The following is a 16934-nucleotide window of genomic DNA, read 5'->3' as shown; positions in this document are numbered from 1 at the left end:
GCTTGCCGCTGGCCTGGGAAAGAGCGCCCATTCAGCCCCCCGCGGCGTTGGCAAGGAGAGGTGCAGGCACTTTGGGCCCCTACAGCCTGAGAGAAGCCAGACCAGGTCTGTGGCTTCTATCGCGTCCCGACACGGGCTAGAACTGCTTGCTTCTTAGCAACGGGGATTTCATGTCAGCTGCATCATATCTTAGTGTATGTAGTTATTTAAGCCCCTTTTCTTCGCTCTGCTTTGGAGGTCGCAGCTCGGAGTCTAAAGGAACCTGTGCCTGGCATTACTTTTTTTTTTTTTTAAGGGGAGTCAAACGCTGGGGGGAAAAAGTCAATTTTCCTATTATTGAAAGAAGGGAATGTATTGACCCGCCAGGAAGTAATATCTAGTTATTTGGGGGGGGGTTTTAAGTTAAAAAAAAAAAAATCCAAAATACAGCTTTCACTTTTCACTGTATTGCTCTTGAGAACCAGGACCCGGAGTGAAAGTTACTGAGGGATAACTTCAAAGGGTTTTACAACAATTTAGAGCTGTCCAACGAGAGAATAGTCACTTTACCAGTGGTCATTTACTGTTGTTGGAAATAGGCAAAGACTGGTTGGCCATCTTTTAAACTTGTGGAAGCTGTCTGATACTGAGAGGGTGGTTGGATTACAGATTACCTGACTTGTCAGGGTCCTAGAATCTGTGATTCCAGCGAGTTTCTTTTCTTTTCCCTGACTTCTCCCACAGAGACACTCACCTATCTGGAAGCACTTAGGACATTTGCTATGATTCAGGGTTAGAACACTGTGGAATACTGTAGCCTAGATAATTTAATTTGGGGGGCGGGGGCCGTCATCCAGTTTGTCTCCTGATCGATTTTAGCAGTCTTTTTCCTTATTTTATACAGCTTGGGGAAACACTGTTCATCTAAGTATTGAATCAGGTTAGCCTTTTATTCTACTTCTGTAATACCCAGGAATATTTTGTGGGCAAGCAGGTGAATGACTTTTCCCTCAATATGTTTTTTTTAAAAAATATCCCTCTCAACTGTCCTCAAGTCCCTTTAATTATCTTGTTTATCCTTCATTTCAGCCGAAGCTTCTTTACTTTTTGTACATTGTCAACTTGTATCATGCATACAATTGAAAATTTTCATTTGTTTCTCTCCCTCAGTAAATAATATTTCCTGTTTAATTTTATGCAGAAACTTCTTGAAGAGTATTCCCTACTTCTAGTTGGGATTTCCTTTAGTTCTAATCTCATTGGGGGTTATGTATTTTTCACAGTCCCAAAGTCTTGTCCGTCAATTCATCAGTTATAGAGCCTTGGGAAATCAGACGCCACTGTGGCACCACCTTTTGAAATACAGAGTGCAGATGGAACAGGAAATATTAACCGGAAATTACCTTGAATATAACTGATTCCTTTAATAGGCTGCTTACTGTGCACCAGTTATGTAAAACACTCTTTAATGTATACTTTTAGGGAATGCAAGGGTGAGATCAGATGTGCCCTCAGGGAAGTCACAGTCTGAATGAGTCCACGACATGATAAACATAATTCAAGCAAGGGGCAAATCATATGGCTTTAAGGGTTTCATTGAAGGCCCTTTATACCTTCTCCCCTATGAGAGATCTCATTCACTCTTAAACCTTAACTGTGATCCACTCACATATTACATTGCCAGCCTTGACTTTTTTTCCACATAGTCTCGTATCTTCAATTGTGTGGATGTTACCTGAGACTTCTAACAAAGCACATTCCCTTCTCCTAAGGACTTAATTATGACTTTCCATTTCTGTTATTGGTACTGGCTTTCATTGATCACTCTCTGTTAAACCTCTTGGATCATCTTTGGCCCTTACCCTTTTTGTGCCCCTATATCTAATCAGTCCTTAAGTTCTGTTGGTTCTTAGTATTTCACACATGTGGCTGTTCCCGTGGCCACCCTTTCATATCATTTTGTGCCTGCATTACCACAGGGTCCTCAGAATTATTTTTACCACTCCTTATATCTTACCCTCTCAGTTCCAGTCCATTCTCCACAGTAATTTTCCTATAGAAGACATTGGACACATTTCGTTCCTGTTTCAATTCTTCAGTGGGTTCCTATTGCTGAAAGGTTGATAATCATGTTCAACTTCGGATATAAGATTCTTTATCCTCTGCATGAACCTTCTATCCCATATAAACTGGCTTTCTCAAATTGAAGTGATCTTGGGTTCTTCCATCCAGTAACTCTTACTGTCTGCCTGCTCATTTGTACATATGAATTATAGCTTTGTATGGATTCATTTGTGTAATATATTTTGAACTTCTGTCATTTGCCAGGCATGGCATTGGGTTTGGGAATACAGTGGTGAGTGGCATAGACCTGTTTTTGCCCTTTGGAAATTTTAGCCTAATGGGGAAAATAGATATCAAATCATTACACAATTCTTTGTCAATGGTGATTAGTGTTATGAATTAAAAATATAGGGTGCTGTATGAGCATGTAGTAGGGGAACCTGGTCTAATGGAGAGGGCAATGAGGAGAGCTAGGGAGGATTTCCCTGAAGAAGCGACAATGAACTGAGAGTTCAAGGATGGTTAAGAACTAACTAGAAAAACAGAAGAGTGTTCCAGGCAAAGGATACTGCTTTTGCAGAGGCCCTGAGGCCTTTAACAATTGTTCTATCTTCTTAGTAAATTAATTCAGAGGTAAGTGCTTGACCTTTTTCTTAACCCCCACTGCTATTTTTAGCACTATGTCTTACATATACAAGGTATTCAGTAAATGGTTGAACTATCTATTTTGGGGAGTTGAACAAACTCTCCAGCTATCTTTCTAGGCTGCACCATGATCATCCCTATCCATCTTTGGTTTGCACTTTGGTTTGCATTACCCTTTTCTTTTTTTTTTTTTAAGATTTTATTTATTTGACAGAGAGAGACACAGCAAAAGAGGGAACACAAGCAGAGGGAGTGGGAGAGAGAGAAACAGGCTTCCCGCCGAGCAGGGAGCCCTATGCGGGGCTCGATCCCAGGACCCTGGGATCATGACCTGAGCCAAAGGCAGACGCTTAACGACTGAGCCACCCAGGCGCCCCTGCATTACCCTTTTCAACAAATTTATAAATTCTCCCATGTTTCCCAAACTCTTGGATGATTTTACATTGATTGGATTGTTTAAAACTTTTTATTCTGAAGTAATTATAGATTCATGGGAGGTTGCAAAGATAATACAGAAAGATCTCTGTGTACGCTTGGCCCAGTTTCCCCCGTTGGTTACATTTTATATAACTATAGTACAATATCAAAACCAGGAAGTTGATAATGGTATAAGTATATGTATAGTTTTGTATCATTTTGTCACATGTGTATAGTATAGTTGTCACCACAGTCAAGATACAGAATTAGTCTGTCACCACAAAAATCTCCCTTATGCTACCTCTTTGTAGTCAAACCTACCTACCCCCTGCCCACCAACCCCTGGTGACCACTAATTTCCATCTCTGTAGTTTTGTCATGTTCCATAATGTTACATACAGTATGTGACCTTTTGAGATTGGCTTTTGTCATTCAACATACTGACCTTGAGATCCATCCAAGTTGTGTGTATCAATAGTTTGTTCTTTTTTACTGCTAAGTAGTATTCATGGTATGGATGTCACATTTTAGCATAAACCTATTAGACATTTTGGTTATTTCCAGTTTTTGGCTATTATAACCTGCAGTGAACAATCATGTACAGGTTTTTGTGTGGACATAACTTTTCATATCTCTGAGATTAATGCCCAGGAGTGTAATTGCTAGGTTGTATGGTAAATGTTATGTTTAGTTCTTAAAGAAACTGACACTTTTCTAGAGAGGATGTACCATTTTACATTCCCATCAGTAATGTATGAGAGATCCAATTTCTCTGCACCCTCACTAGCATTTGGTATTGTCATTATTTTTTATTTTAGCTGTTGTAAATAGATGTGTAGTGATAACTCATCATGGTCCTAATTTGCATTTCTGTAATGATAAGTAGTGTCAAAAATATTTTCATTACTTACTTGCCATCCATATTTTATTGAATATGAAGAACTATTTTAGTGAAGTATTTCTTCATATCCTTTTGCCCACTTCCTAATTGGGTTGTTTGTGTTTTGACTGTTGAGTTTTGAAAGCTCTTTATAGATTCTAGTAGGAGTCCTTTGTCACATAGGTGCTTTGCAAATATTTTCTCCCAAGTCTGTAGCTTATCTTTTCATCCTCTTAACCATAGGTTAAAAAATGAACTTTGATCTCAACTTCACACCTTATACAAAAATTAATTCAAAATGGATCATAGATTTAATTATAAAGCATAAAATGAAACTTTTAGGATAAACGAGAAAATCTGCAGAACCTTGGACTTGATGAAGAAGTCTTAGACATAACACCAAAACCATGACCTATTTAAAAAAAATTTTTTAATTAAAAATTAGTAATTGGACTTAACCAAAATAAAAATTTATCTTTGTGAAAGACTCTGTTAAGAGGATGATTGCATTTTACTTTGGTCACTTTCTAATGATTTGAGAGAGGCAAGGTAATAAAATTTTATTGAATAACATCATAGGCTGGTATAGACAGCTAAGGCATCTATTAATTTTAATTGTCTCCTTTATAGTGTTTTCCTAGTGCCATTATGCCTTTTCGACAAGCAGCTAGTAGAACTGTACAGGATATTCCAAGTCTGAGTATTCCTTGATTTTGTTCTGTTCTTGATAATTATAAACATTTGTTGGCCTTAAGCTGCGTATTGATTCGCTCTCTTAACATGGACAGCTGACAGTAGGAAAAATTTTTATGTGACGTTAAGCCCAGCTATACTATAAGCATGAATTTGGCTTCTCTTGGTTTTTAGTAATAAATGCAAAGTAAAATCTGGTCAGCACATTTTAAAGTTTGCCATTAATTCCCTCCACAAAGCACCAGGATGCTCAGGGTATGTTAGGAGGTGTTCCTAACAGGAATTTAACAGTATGAACTTCCAAATCTTTACTGGCAATGTGTGAGGAATGGGAGATGCTCACTGTATGTTTCCAGGCATTGTGTTGTCTCTTTAAGGGAAGATTGCCTCCTGCATTCAGACACTGGGTGCTCAAGAAGTTTTTTAAGCTTGGGGTGCCTGGGTGGCTCAGTCGTTAAGGGTCTGCGTTCGGCTCAGGTCATGATCTGGGGTCCTGGGATCGGGCTCCACATCTGGCTCCCTGCTCAGTGGGAAGCCTGCTTCTCCCTCTCCCCACCCCCTGCTTGTGCTCTCTCTCGCTATCTCTCTCTCTCAAATAAATAAAATCCTAAAAAAAAAAAAAGTTTTTTAAGCTTTACCAAGAGTTAGAAACACCTTAGTGTAGGGTCTTTCTATTTCACTTGGAGGTCTGTCTCCTATCTCCTCCCATTCTTGTTAAGAATTTCAAAATAGTGCCAGGAGCCAGGAATTTCAATGGTTTTGACTTGTATCTTTTTCATTTCTGATTTGGCAATTGCTTTGCAGTGCCATCTGTCATGTTGGCTTCTGGGTAAAGATATGGAGTTATTGACAAAGAAAAATTCCTGTTACCTTTTGGAAACTAGAGAACAGCTGTCTTCACTGAACAGTGGTGCCATGATCCCTGGGACTATTTAGATAGGAATGAAAGGTATTCCTAATAAGAGCCATTTTGCAGAAACAGCCCCCACTTGTCACTTTGTTAAAGGAAAGCTGTTTTACCTCTTTCTGTAAAATCAGAAGAATAATGAATTAGCTACATTCTCCAGTATATTCTTAATACAGTTATTAGAGGAGGGGGAATGATAAGAGAGTATATGCTGCCTCATGAAAATGAAAAGTTGTGGTCCAGTGGTAAGAGTTTCCAGCTTATAGGATCTATTAATATTTGGTGGTCTTTACCACCTGCAAAATTATTATAGAATGCGAGATTCTTTAAGGGCCCCTGGGTGGCTCAGTCGGGTAAGTGGCTGCCTTCGGCTCAGGTCATGATCTCGGGGTCCTGGGATCGAGCCCTGCATTGGGCTCCCTGCTCACAGGGAAGCTGCTTCTCCCTCTCCTCCCTGCTCATGCTTTCACTGCCTTTCTCTCTCTCAAATAAATAAATAAAATCTTTAAAAAAAGAGTGTTTTAAAAATTTATTAAGCTCAGAAAGTTATAGGTGTCACTGATTGAATAAGGGGAATGAGGAAAAGAGTCATGATCATGATCAAACATGATTGACGGGATTTTTACCTTTACAACTAGGTGGTATCATCTACTGAGGATTAGGAGAGGAACATGTTAGGGAAGTAAGGAGGAAAAATAAGTTTAATTTTAGACATGCTGAGTTTGCAGAGTTTTCTGGACATCCCTTTAGAGGTGTCAAATAGGCAGCTGGATATTCTTGGGTGTTTTTCATACTACCAAGCAATTCTCTAGTTCTCTATGGACCCCAGCCAGGTGTCGTACAATTTAACTCAATTCTTCCACTGTTTACCTGAAGATAGAGTCAGATCCCACAGGTAAAGGGTTCAATCCTACAAGACTGCCCCTCTTCAGGCACCAGTTGCAAGTCCAGGTTGTTCTTCTGTGCCTCTGACCAATCAGCTATAAATCAGAGGTTCTCACAATGCCCTCCTTGGTTTTGATAATTTATTAGAATGGTTCACAAAGCTCAGGAAAATCTTTACTTATGTTTGCCGGTTTATTATAAAGGATACAGGTGAACAGCCAAATGATGAGGTACGTAGGGCAAGATCCAGAGGTGTCCCAAATTCAGGAACTTCTTTCCCCATGGAATTGGGGTATGCTACCCTCCTAAGACATGGATGCATTCACCAGCCCAGAAGTTCATCAGATTTTATTGAGCTTTAATCTCCAGCACTCCCCTCCCCCCACACACACCATTTTACCCCTTCCCAGAGATTGCTGGATAGGACTAGAAGTTCCATCCCTCTAATAACATGGTCTTTCTGGTTACCAGTCTCATCCTGAGGCTCTCTTGGGGCCCTAGGGCCTAATTGTTCAGTAGCATAAACTTAGGTGTGCTCCAAGGGGGATCCTTATGAATAACCAAAGACACTCCTATCACTTAGGAAGTCCCAGGCATTTTAATAGCTTTGTGCTAGGAACCGGGACAAAGACCACATATATTTGTTACACCACACACATAAAGATTTAGAGCTTAAACCTGGGGTGATCATTATTTGGGAGTCATCACCATATTGATCAGTGGTTCTAACCTTTTAAGGATAAGACTCTCAACATCCTCTTCCCCAGAAAAACATACATCTGCCTAAAGAATCACATAATTTCAATTGGTTCATGATTCCCTAAAACCTACACATCAGTCTTAAGTTAATAATTCCTTTTTTTTTTTTTTTTACTGTTCCCAAAGTCAGTCACAAAAACATATATAGCAAAATTTAGAAGTCATTTACATTCATTTTTGAATGGTAAAATTTGTAACAATAATAAGGTTTTAAAACTCATATAAGGTATCATGTGGGGACTTGGCTCTGAAGAACCATACTCTTTTGCTTAGTGTGTGCCGGTGATCTTCTATGAGGTGGACTATCTCTGCAGAAAGGGTTTTGTGTAGCAGATGGTGTAGCAGGCCTGGGGGGAAAGGGTAGATTAGCTGGAGATCCACCCTAGGACTAAGTAAGATACTTGGGGGGTCTGGGCACAGGCAAAGTGAAATAGACAGATTACAAGTGGCCCATGATAGTGGCATGATTGTCACAGGCCACAGTGTAGATTATGGGTTAGACAGATCCTTAGTGGTACTATAGTAGGAAAGCTAATGCATCAATTGTTGGAAGTGGTGGGCTGAGTCTGAGTCAAGCACCATGGATAGCTCCAAGGCAATGGTGTTCACTGTTTCTGTGAATCTGAAGCAAATAAACCCTTTTTTTTTTTTTTTAATCAGGAGACACAGCTAGCCTGTCTGGACACTACCACTTACAAGGTATACCATGAAAGATGGCACCCAGGATCTCTAAGTCATTACATGATTTCAATCTTGAATAATAATTTAAACTATTCTTGTGGTCCACCCATGTATGAGTAGCCTCACTCTGTTTTGTCAAGATTGAGGAGCAAGCATTTGAATACATTCTAGTGGATTTCCTGGGCTATCTTATCATCTTGGGAGGCATTTAAGTGAACCTCAGCCAACCCAGAGAGTATCTCAATCTTTGTAAAACTCCTCACAACCCTTGTCATTCCTATGCCCCAAAGATAGTTTTTGCCTCCTTGGACTTCCACATTATGCTGCTTTGTACCATTGATCCTTACTTAGTTCCTTTTCTCTATCTGAAAGGATCTCTTCTTGGCCCTCAGTCTTCAGACATTCCCATCTACATTGAAGAGTAAGTGAATAGAATTTAATAGTGAGAAGGAACCTTAACGATCATCCAGACCCAAACAACTCCTTGTGATTTGACCATGCTTTAAAAGGATAAACATTGCAGTACCTGATTAGAAAGAAGCATGGATGCTAAATTGCTTCCAGTTCTTGTGACCACCAAAGCATGTTTATAGCAATTGTTGATATTATAAAAAAGCTATAATATTTTATTACATTAAAAACTCAGTACCGAAAAGGTAAAGGCTACTCTTCATATCCCCTTTAATCTAACTGTGCTCTGATTTTTAAATTATGAAAAAAAATCCCTCTTTGTGTGAGTGTAAATTATGGAGTCTTTGGAAGAAATCTGCAGATAATCTTTAGTTGACTCTTGTCATTTTTTTTAATTGAGGAAAACAGAACTAGAGAGGCAGACTTGCCCACTGTATATGCTGTTATATAAAGTGTCAGAGCCATATGTCTAAACACCTAATTAAAATAAACAAAAAACAGTTAAAGTTAAAAACAAACAGTTAAAGTTAAAGGGGCGCCTGGGTGGCTCAGTTGGTTAGGCGACTGCCTTCGGCTCAGGTCATGATCCTGGAGTCCCGGGATCGAGTCCTGCATCGGGCTCCCTGCTCGGCAGGGAGTCTGCTTCTCCCTCTGGCCCTCCTCCCTCTCATGCTCTCTGTCTCTCATTCTCTCTGTCTCAAATAAATAAATAAATAAAATCTTTAAAAAAAAAAAAAAACAGTTAAAGTTAAAAAAACAAAACAAAACTGTGTGCACACCCTTACATTTTAGAATTTTATTTTCAAACTCTGAGCACTGATTTATTATTTTAAAGTGTTTCCTTAACATGTAAAGTCCCATTTTCAGTCTTATTTATTGAGAGTTCAGGGTTGCCTCTTATCCAGGTAGATTAAGTTTAAAATTATGTATTGAAGTGTTTTCATGATTGTATTTGTGAAATTTAAAGCTGATTATATTCTGGGAGTCTCAGTTGCCATTTTATAAGCCTTCCAAAGTTGCTAGGGGCTGCAAAAAAGCAGGGCTTTGCTTAATATGGAGAGAGAGGATGCTGTGAACCTCTAGAAACACCAAGGTATGAATCCCATGATAAAAAAATAAAATAAAAATAGTTGCAAAATCCTATGTGACAGGTCTGGAAGAATTTGAATGAGAATCTGATTGAGTTCTAATGAGGCCAGAAGTTTACCAGAATTCAAAAAGTAAAAGAAAAACAACAAAACACCAAAATCTTGGGTTTTGAATAGTACATGGGCATTTTCTTCTCATTTTTCTTCCTTTTGGAGGCAGGTGGGAATCTTGGAATATATAGGAAGGGCATGCTAGCTATCTGCAAGGAAAAGGTCAGTCTTTGTTAATGATTTTATTTTTTTGTATTGTCCCAGATAGACGGATTTTTTTGCCCTCAAAATTAGGAAAGAATTATCTAGCAGTTAATTTTCTTTAATAGTGAAATAAACTGTCTGGCAGAGGAATACTGTGTATCACCAGAACTCTTCAAACAATGGTGAGGCAGTATTTAGAATTTTGTGAGTTTATCTCACCAGAACACAGCCAGAATAAAGGGGGAGACATGATTTGAAATTAAGGCACAGTTTAGTAAAATACTTTGAAAGTATTGATTTCAGGGGCACCTGGGTGGTGCAGTCAGTTAAGCATCCAACTCTTGGTTTTGGCTTAGGTCATGATCTCAGTATCCTGACATCGAGTCCTACGTTGGGCTCCACACTTAGCGCAGAGTCTGCTTGGGACTCTCTTCCCCTCTCTCTGCCCCTCCCCACCGCCTGCTCCCTCTCTGTCTGTCTCTAAAATAAATAAATCTTTCAAAAAAAAGTATTGATTTCTGATATTCTGGATTATGGTAGCCCTAGTCTCGTTAGGGACAAATACAAACTTATCAAGTGTCCCTGGGCTTTAAAATGAATAATTGCGAATTTGTGACTGATCTAAGCAGTACACTTATTTGGCGTTTCAGAAAATTACCAGAGTGACAAAAGGAAGCATTTTTTTGAACTGAGAGTTTTGGAGGTGTCAGAAAATCAAATTTTGGTTTCACATTATTTGGGGAATGGGTAAGAGATTCTGGCATTCCCAGTTGACTGGAACATTAAGAACTGTTTCAGTTGGTGGCTCCCAACACCGCCAGACTCCACACCCCCTTTTTAAACATACTTTATAGTGTCTCCTTGGCTATCCTGAAGTGAAATTCATTGATAAGTTAACCGTTCTCACATGTAACTTTTATTTTTAAAGGTATTTATTTATTTATTTATTTATTGAGTGCGAGCAAGGGGAGGGACAGAGGGAGAGAGAAAATCCCAAGCAGGCTTCAGGCCCAGTTCGGAGCCCAATGCAGGGCTGGATCTCATGACCCTGAGTTCATGACCTGAGCCATAATCAAGAGTCGGACGCTTAACTGACTGAGCTACCCAGGTGCCCCTCACGTGCTACTTTTAATGAGTTGGCATTATGGGCGCCTGGGTGGCTCAGTCAGTTACGTGTCTGCCTTTGGCTCAGGTCATGATCCCGGCGTCCTGGGATCGAACGCTATCCACCCCCCCCATGTTGGGCTTCCAGCTCAGCAGGGAGTCTGCTTCTCCCTTTTCTTCTCCGCACCTCCTCTACTTGTGCTCTCTTGCGCTCTGTCTCACATGCTCTCTCTCTGTCTTTCTCAAATAAATAAAATCTTAAAAAAAAAAAAGAGTTGGCATTATGCCCCAGGTGGTATTAAGGGAGAAAGAGCAGGAAACAATATAATTTGAATACTACTCAGGTACTACTATATTAGAAAGAAGTGATTACCAGTAGTGATATATTTGCAGCTGTACTAATTTGGCTGTGACTGTGGCTGCTACACTACAGGCTGATATAAATAGGATGTTAACAATTACTTAAATACAATAAGTGGTGTTGTTTTTGATGTGACTTTCTGAAATGAACAATTTTTGGTAAAGTTTCTAACAAGATAAAGTACAACTTTTTCCTTATTCATATGGGAGTTACATTCTTGGGAAAACAATTGTACTGTAAAATACAAAACATATTTTGTGTTTATGTGTAAAATGGAGTTAGATTCTAGGCTCATAATTTTTTAAAATTTTGTTTGTGCCCTACATGACTGCATAGTGGAAAGTCTTTTGGATGTGGGCCCATTGTCCCATGCATTGCAGAACCTCCAGCCAGCTTCCATAGTCCTTGCCCACTAGATATCAGTAGTACTTGTTGTCATTTTGACAACCAGAATCACTTACATGAATTTATAAAATATGTCCTAGGGAATAGTGCTGTTCCTGTTTAGAACTGTTGAGAGCCTGGGACTTTCTGAGTGGTGTATCTTAGTGTATTTCCCTCTTTCTCTCCTGCCCTTTTCCCTCCCCCCAGCTTATAAAAGTGTATAGTATAAGGACATGGAAATAAAATGTGCTATTAAACGTTTTCCCCCGTAGTGTGTATAGTCCTCTAATATTCTTATTTATCACATTTATTGCTTTTTGTCTTTCTCCCCTTGCTGAAATGTAAGCTCTGCAAAGGTGGGTTGGGGGGTGGAGGGGTGTCTTTGTTCATTATCTCGAACAAAAGTGTCTGCATAGTTGTTTAAATATTTGTTGACTGAATTAAAGGGTACAACTTCAGCTTTGTTTTGGATTCCCAAGTGTATACTGTATCATTATAATACTAAATTGCATTTCTCAAATGCACCACATTGCTTCAGAACTCTCTTGTGCATGTATTGTGCTCTCCACCTAGAGTCCTTGTCTTTTTTTCCTCCCTTTTTCACCTAGCAAAATAATACTGGTTTTTCAGATTAATCATCCTCACTGCTTAGACATCACCTCCCATTCCACCCCTAACTTTGGTACTTAATTATATCTTCAACTTTCTTTTTATCTTGTATCCACTTACTACATTTATCCTGTGTCATAAGTTACACTTGTAAGTTACATATATCTCTGTTCCTTTCTGTGCTTTGAATGCCTTGAGGGTAAGGGATTTTTATCTCTTACCAGCACCTAGCATAATGAATGATAAATTAAAGATATTCACATGTTGAATTTCAGCCTGAAATAGGTTTTAAATGGAATCTTCATAGAGTTCAAACATTTTATATTTTTAGTTGTGCTGCTTTCATTTCTCCCCAAAACTAAGATTTATCCTTACAGTGCTGAATGATGAGCATTATGAACAATTTTATCTTGAAGTTTCTAGTAATTTGTGGAATAATTGAGATATTAAATTTCGATTGGCAGTTACTAATTTAAACATTTCCTAGGGGTCAGAATTTCCCATTGAGAAGTGTTAACATTTTTATTTATAAAAATCATATAAGTGAGAAAATAGATACGAAAATGTTTTGTAAACTGTAACATACTAAACAAGTGTCAGATATAATAAAACTATCTCCCTTTTCTTCTGGGGTGTTTGTATGGGAGGGAAAACACTACAAATTGATTACTTAAACTATAACTGGTATTCTTAACTGTGATTTTATGTTCTCTCTGAGTCCATAACACCTACAGTTATGGAAATTTTAAAAATGCACATATTATTTTATACATTTTTAGTGGTTTTTAAAAATCTCAGATAATGAAAGCTTAGGTTTTTAAGTTCAGCACTCAGGTGCATATTTATTTCTTGCTAAGTACTTAGCTTGCTCTGGGAAAAACGCATCAGGTAAGAAAAGGTATCTTTGAAAAAAAAAAAAAAAGAAAAAGTATCTGTCTGAATAATTAGGCTTTAACCATGAATATAAATAACCAAGGGAATCATTAATGCACTCATTAAAGCAAGTATCTTTTTTGTACAAAAATAGAATTTCCCTGCAATCAGTATTTGGATGGTGTTTTTACATGGAGTTTTCCTGTATGTTCTCTCATTTGTTTCACAGTCTATGTGGTAATGTCACCATTTTATAATTGAAGAAATAGTCTCAAATTTTTATTTTTGCCCTAAGTCACAAAGCTAGTAAGTAGTAAAATGAGAACTCAAACCCAAGTCTTCAAATGACAGATCATTTGTTCTTTCTACCAGACAATTCTTGAGTGTGTTAGAAATAAAGAACATTATATTTTAATGAAATGTACAAACGGCAAGACTTCCTTGCCAAATGAAATAAGTAGTTGATATTTTCTTATTAACACTGTTACTCTTCATTTTCTAATAAACTCATTGTTTTACTTCAAATTTTAAAACAGCAGTTGAACACTTTTATAGTTCTTAATTTTTAAGTGAAATGCCATACATGGCAAGTCTGGAATTTAGTAATTTGGCTTCAAAAGCCTTTCTTAAGGATGTGGTTTTTTTTTTTCAAATGACAGGGATTTGTTTATTTTCATTTATTGAGATATAATTGGCATACAGTATTATATTAGTTTTAGGTGTACAGCATAGTGTGAAATGGTCACCAAAATATGTCTAGTTACCATCTGTCCCCTTACAAAGTTAGTGTTATTGACTCTATTTCCCATGCTTCATGCTGTACATTACTTCCCGTGACATATATTTTATTACTGGAACTATGTTGATTCCCCTCATGCATTTGGCCTGCTGCCAACTGCCCCCCCCCCACATAAATCTCTTCTATCTATGAGTCTGGGTTTCATTTTGTTTTGTTTGTTTTCTTTTTTAGATTCCCCATATAAGTGAAAACATGAATTATTTGTCTTTATCAGACTTATCTCACTTAGTGTAATACCTTCGGGGTTCATCCATTTTGTCACAAATGCCATGATTTCATTTTCTTTTATGTCTGAGTAATATTCCATAGTATATACTATTGATTGACCCTTGAACAACATGAGGGTTGGGACACTGATCACCCCCCCATGCAATCAAAAGTCCACATACAACTTTTGACTCCCTGCAAACTTAACTACTACTAGCCTATTTTTGAACAGAAGACTTACTGATAACATGAACAGCCTAATATCACATATATTGTATATATTATATACTGTATTCTTACAATAAAGTAAGAGAACAAAATATTAGAATAAGGAAGAAAAATACATTTATAGTACTATAAAAAAAATCTGACATAAGTGGACCTGTGAAATTCAAACCCTTGTTGTTTAAGGGTCAGTTATACATGTTACATCTTCTTTATCCATTAGTACACTAATGGATACTTAGTTTTTTTTCATACCTTGGCTATTGTAAATAATGCTGCAGTGAACATAGGGGTGCATATATCTTTCTGAATTAGTGTTTTTGTTTTCCTCAGCTAGATACCCAATAGTGGAATTGCTGGATTATGTGGTAACTATTTTTAGTTTTTTGAGGAGCATTTATACCATTTTCCATAGTGCCTGCACCAATTTATATTCTCAGCAGTGCACGAGGATTCCCTTTTCTCCACAGCCTTGCCAACACTTGTTATTTCTTGTGTTTTTTATTCTAGCCATTCTGACAGCTGTAAGGTGATATCTCATTGTAGTTTTGATTTGCATTTTCCTGATGATTAATGATTTTCATCATCTTTTCATATGCCTGTTGGCCATCTATATGTATCCTTTTTTTTTTTTTTTTTAAGATTTTATTTATTTATTTGAGACAGAGAGAATGACAGAGAGAGCACATGAGAGGGGGGAGGGTCAGAGGGAGAAGCAAGCTCCTTGCTGAGCAGGGAGCCCGATGCGGGACTCGATCCAGGGACTCCAGGATCATGACCTGAGCCGAAGGCAGTCGCTTAACCAACTGAGCCACCCAGGCGCCCCGACCATCTATATGTATTCTTAGAAAAATGTCTATTCAGATCCTCTGCCTATTTTTTAAATTGGCTTGTTTTTTTGTAACTGGGTTATATGAGTTCTTTGTGTATATATTAGATATTAACCCGTGATAGGATATATGATTTACAAATATCTTCTCTCATTTAGTAGGTTGCCTTTTTGTTTTGTTGATGGTTTCTTTTGCTGTGCAGAGCTTTTTAGTATGATGTATTCACATTTGTTTACTTTTGCTTTTGTTTCTGTTGCCTTTGGAGTCAGATCTAAACAAACATTGCCAAGACCATTGTCAAGGAGCTTCCTCCCTATGTTTTCTTATAGGAGTTTTATGGTTTTAAGTTGTACATTCGTTTTTAATCTATTTAAAGTTGTTTTATATATAGTGTAAAATAGCTGTCCAGTTTTATTATTTTGCATTATAGCTATTCAGTTTTTCCAACATAATTTAGAAACTGTCCTTTCCCACTGTATGTTCTTGGCTCCTTTGTTCTAAGTTGATTGACCATATATAATTGGGTTTATTTCTGGGCTCTCTGTTCTGTTGATCTACATGTGGTTTTGTGACATTACCATACTGTTTTGATTACTATAGCTCTGTAGTGTAATTTGAAACCAGGGAGCATGATACCCCTGACTTAGTTTTGTTTTTTTCCTCTCAAGGTTGTTTTGGCTATTCGAGGTCTTTTGTGGTTCCATATAAATTTTAGACTTATTTGTTCTCATTCTATGAAAAATGTCATCGAAATTTTAACAGATTGAATTGAATCTGTAGAATGCTTTCAGTAATATGGATATTTTAACAATACTGATTTTTCCACTTTATGAGCACAGAATATTTTTCCATTTATTGGTGTCTTTGGTTTCTTTTGCCGGTGTCCTATAGTTTTCAATGTATGGGTCTTTGACCTCCTTGGTTAAGTTTATTCCTAGGCATTTTTTTCTTTTTGTTGTAATTATAAATAGGATGGTTTTCTTGACTTCTCTTTCTGATAGTTCGTTATTTGTTTTTGTGTATTAATTTTGTATCCTGCAAGTTTATTGAATTCCTTTATTAGTTTTAATAGTTTTTTGGTGTAATCTATTGATTTTCTATATATAGTGTTATGTTTAGATTCCTTTCTTATTTTGTGTGTTTACCATAAGTTTTTGCTTTGTGGTTACTGCAAGGTTCACATATATCATCTTGTGTATGTGATAGTCTATTTTAAATTGATAGCAGCTTAAATTTGAACACATTCCAAAACTTTATATTTTTACTTTCTCCCACCCCACATTTTATGCTTTTGATGTCACTTTCTACATCTTTTTATTTTATGTATCTCTTGGCTAATTATTATAGTTTTAGTTAATTTTATCATGTTTGTTTTTTAACCTTCTTAGTAGCTTTATAAGTGATTAATATACTACCTTTACTACATATTTACCTACTTCAGTAAGAATTTTTGCTTTTGTATACTTTCTTGTTATTAGTGTCATTTCTTGTCAGTTTAAAGAAGTCCCTTTAATATTTCTTTTAAGCATGGCTTAGTAGTGATGAACTTTTTTAGCTTTTGTTTGGAGAACTATCTCTCTTTCAATCTGAATGATAATCTTGCAGGTATTCTTGGTTGGAGATTTTTATCCTTTCAGCACTTTGAAAGTGCTGCCTTCTGGTTTGCCACTGCCCTCTGGTTTGCAAAGTTTCTACTGTGAAATCTGCTGATAACCTATGGGGTTTCCCTTGAACATAACAATTTTGCTTTTCTTGTGCTGCTTTTAAGATTCTGTTTTTAACTTTTGACATTTTAATTATAATTTGTCTTAGTGTGCCTCTCGTTGGTCCATTTTTTTTGGAACTCTCTAGGTTTCCTGGGCCTGGATGTCTGTTTCC

General features: G+C 37.3%; 1 protein-coding gene across 2 annotated transcripts in view; it reads left to right on the top strand.

Annotated features, from left to right (window-relative positions):
- The window catches only part of ARMC8 (armadillo repeat containing 8), a 106333-nt gene that overhangs the window by 637 nt on the left and 88762 nt on the right, over window positions 1-16934 (top strand). The window contains exon 2 of one of the 2 annotated variants that reach the window (XM_021678753.1): window positions 7890-7928. The exons of the other annotated variant lie outside the window; for it this stretch is intronic. Coding sequence (XP_021534428.1) covers window positions 7890-7928 — 39 coding nt within the window. The remainder of the gene's footprint in view (window positions 1-7889; window positions 7929-16934) is intronic. 2 annotated transcript variants of the gene reach the window in all.

The sequence above is a fragment of the Neomonachus schauinslandi genome, chromosome 1 (genome assembly GCF_002201575.2).
Source record: "Neomonachus schauinslandi chromosome 1, ASM220157v2, whole genome shotgun sequence".
Classification (NCBI taxonomy): domain Eukaryota; kingdom Metazoa; phylum Chordata; class Mammalia; order Carnivora; family Phocidae; genus Neomonachus; species Neomonachus schauinslandi.
Note: the sequence above shows the minus strand (reverse complement) of the source record. Positions and strands in the feature narration are given on the sequence as shown.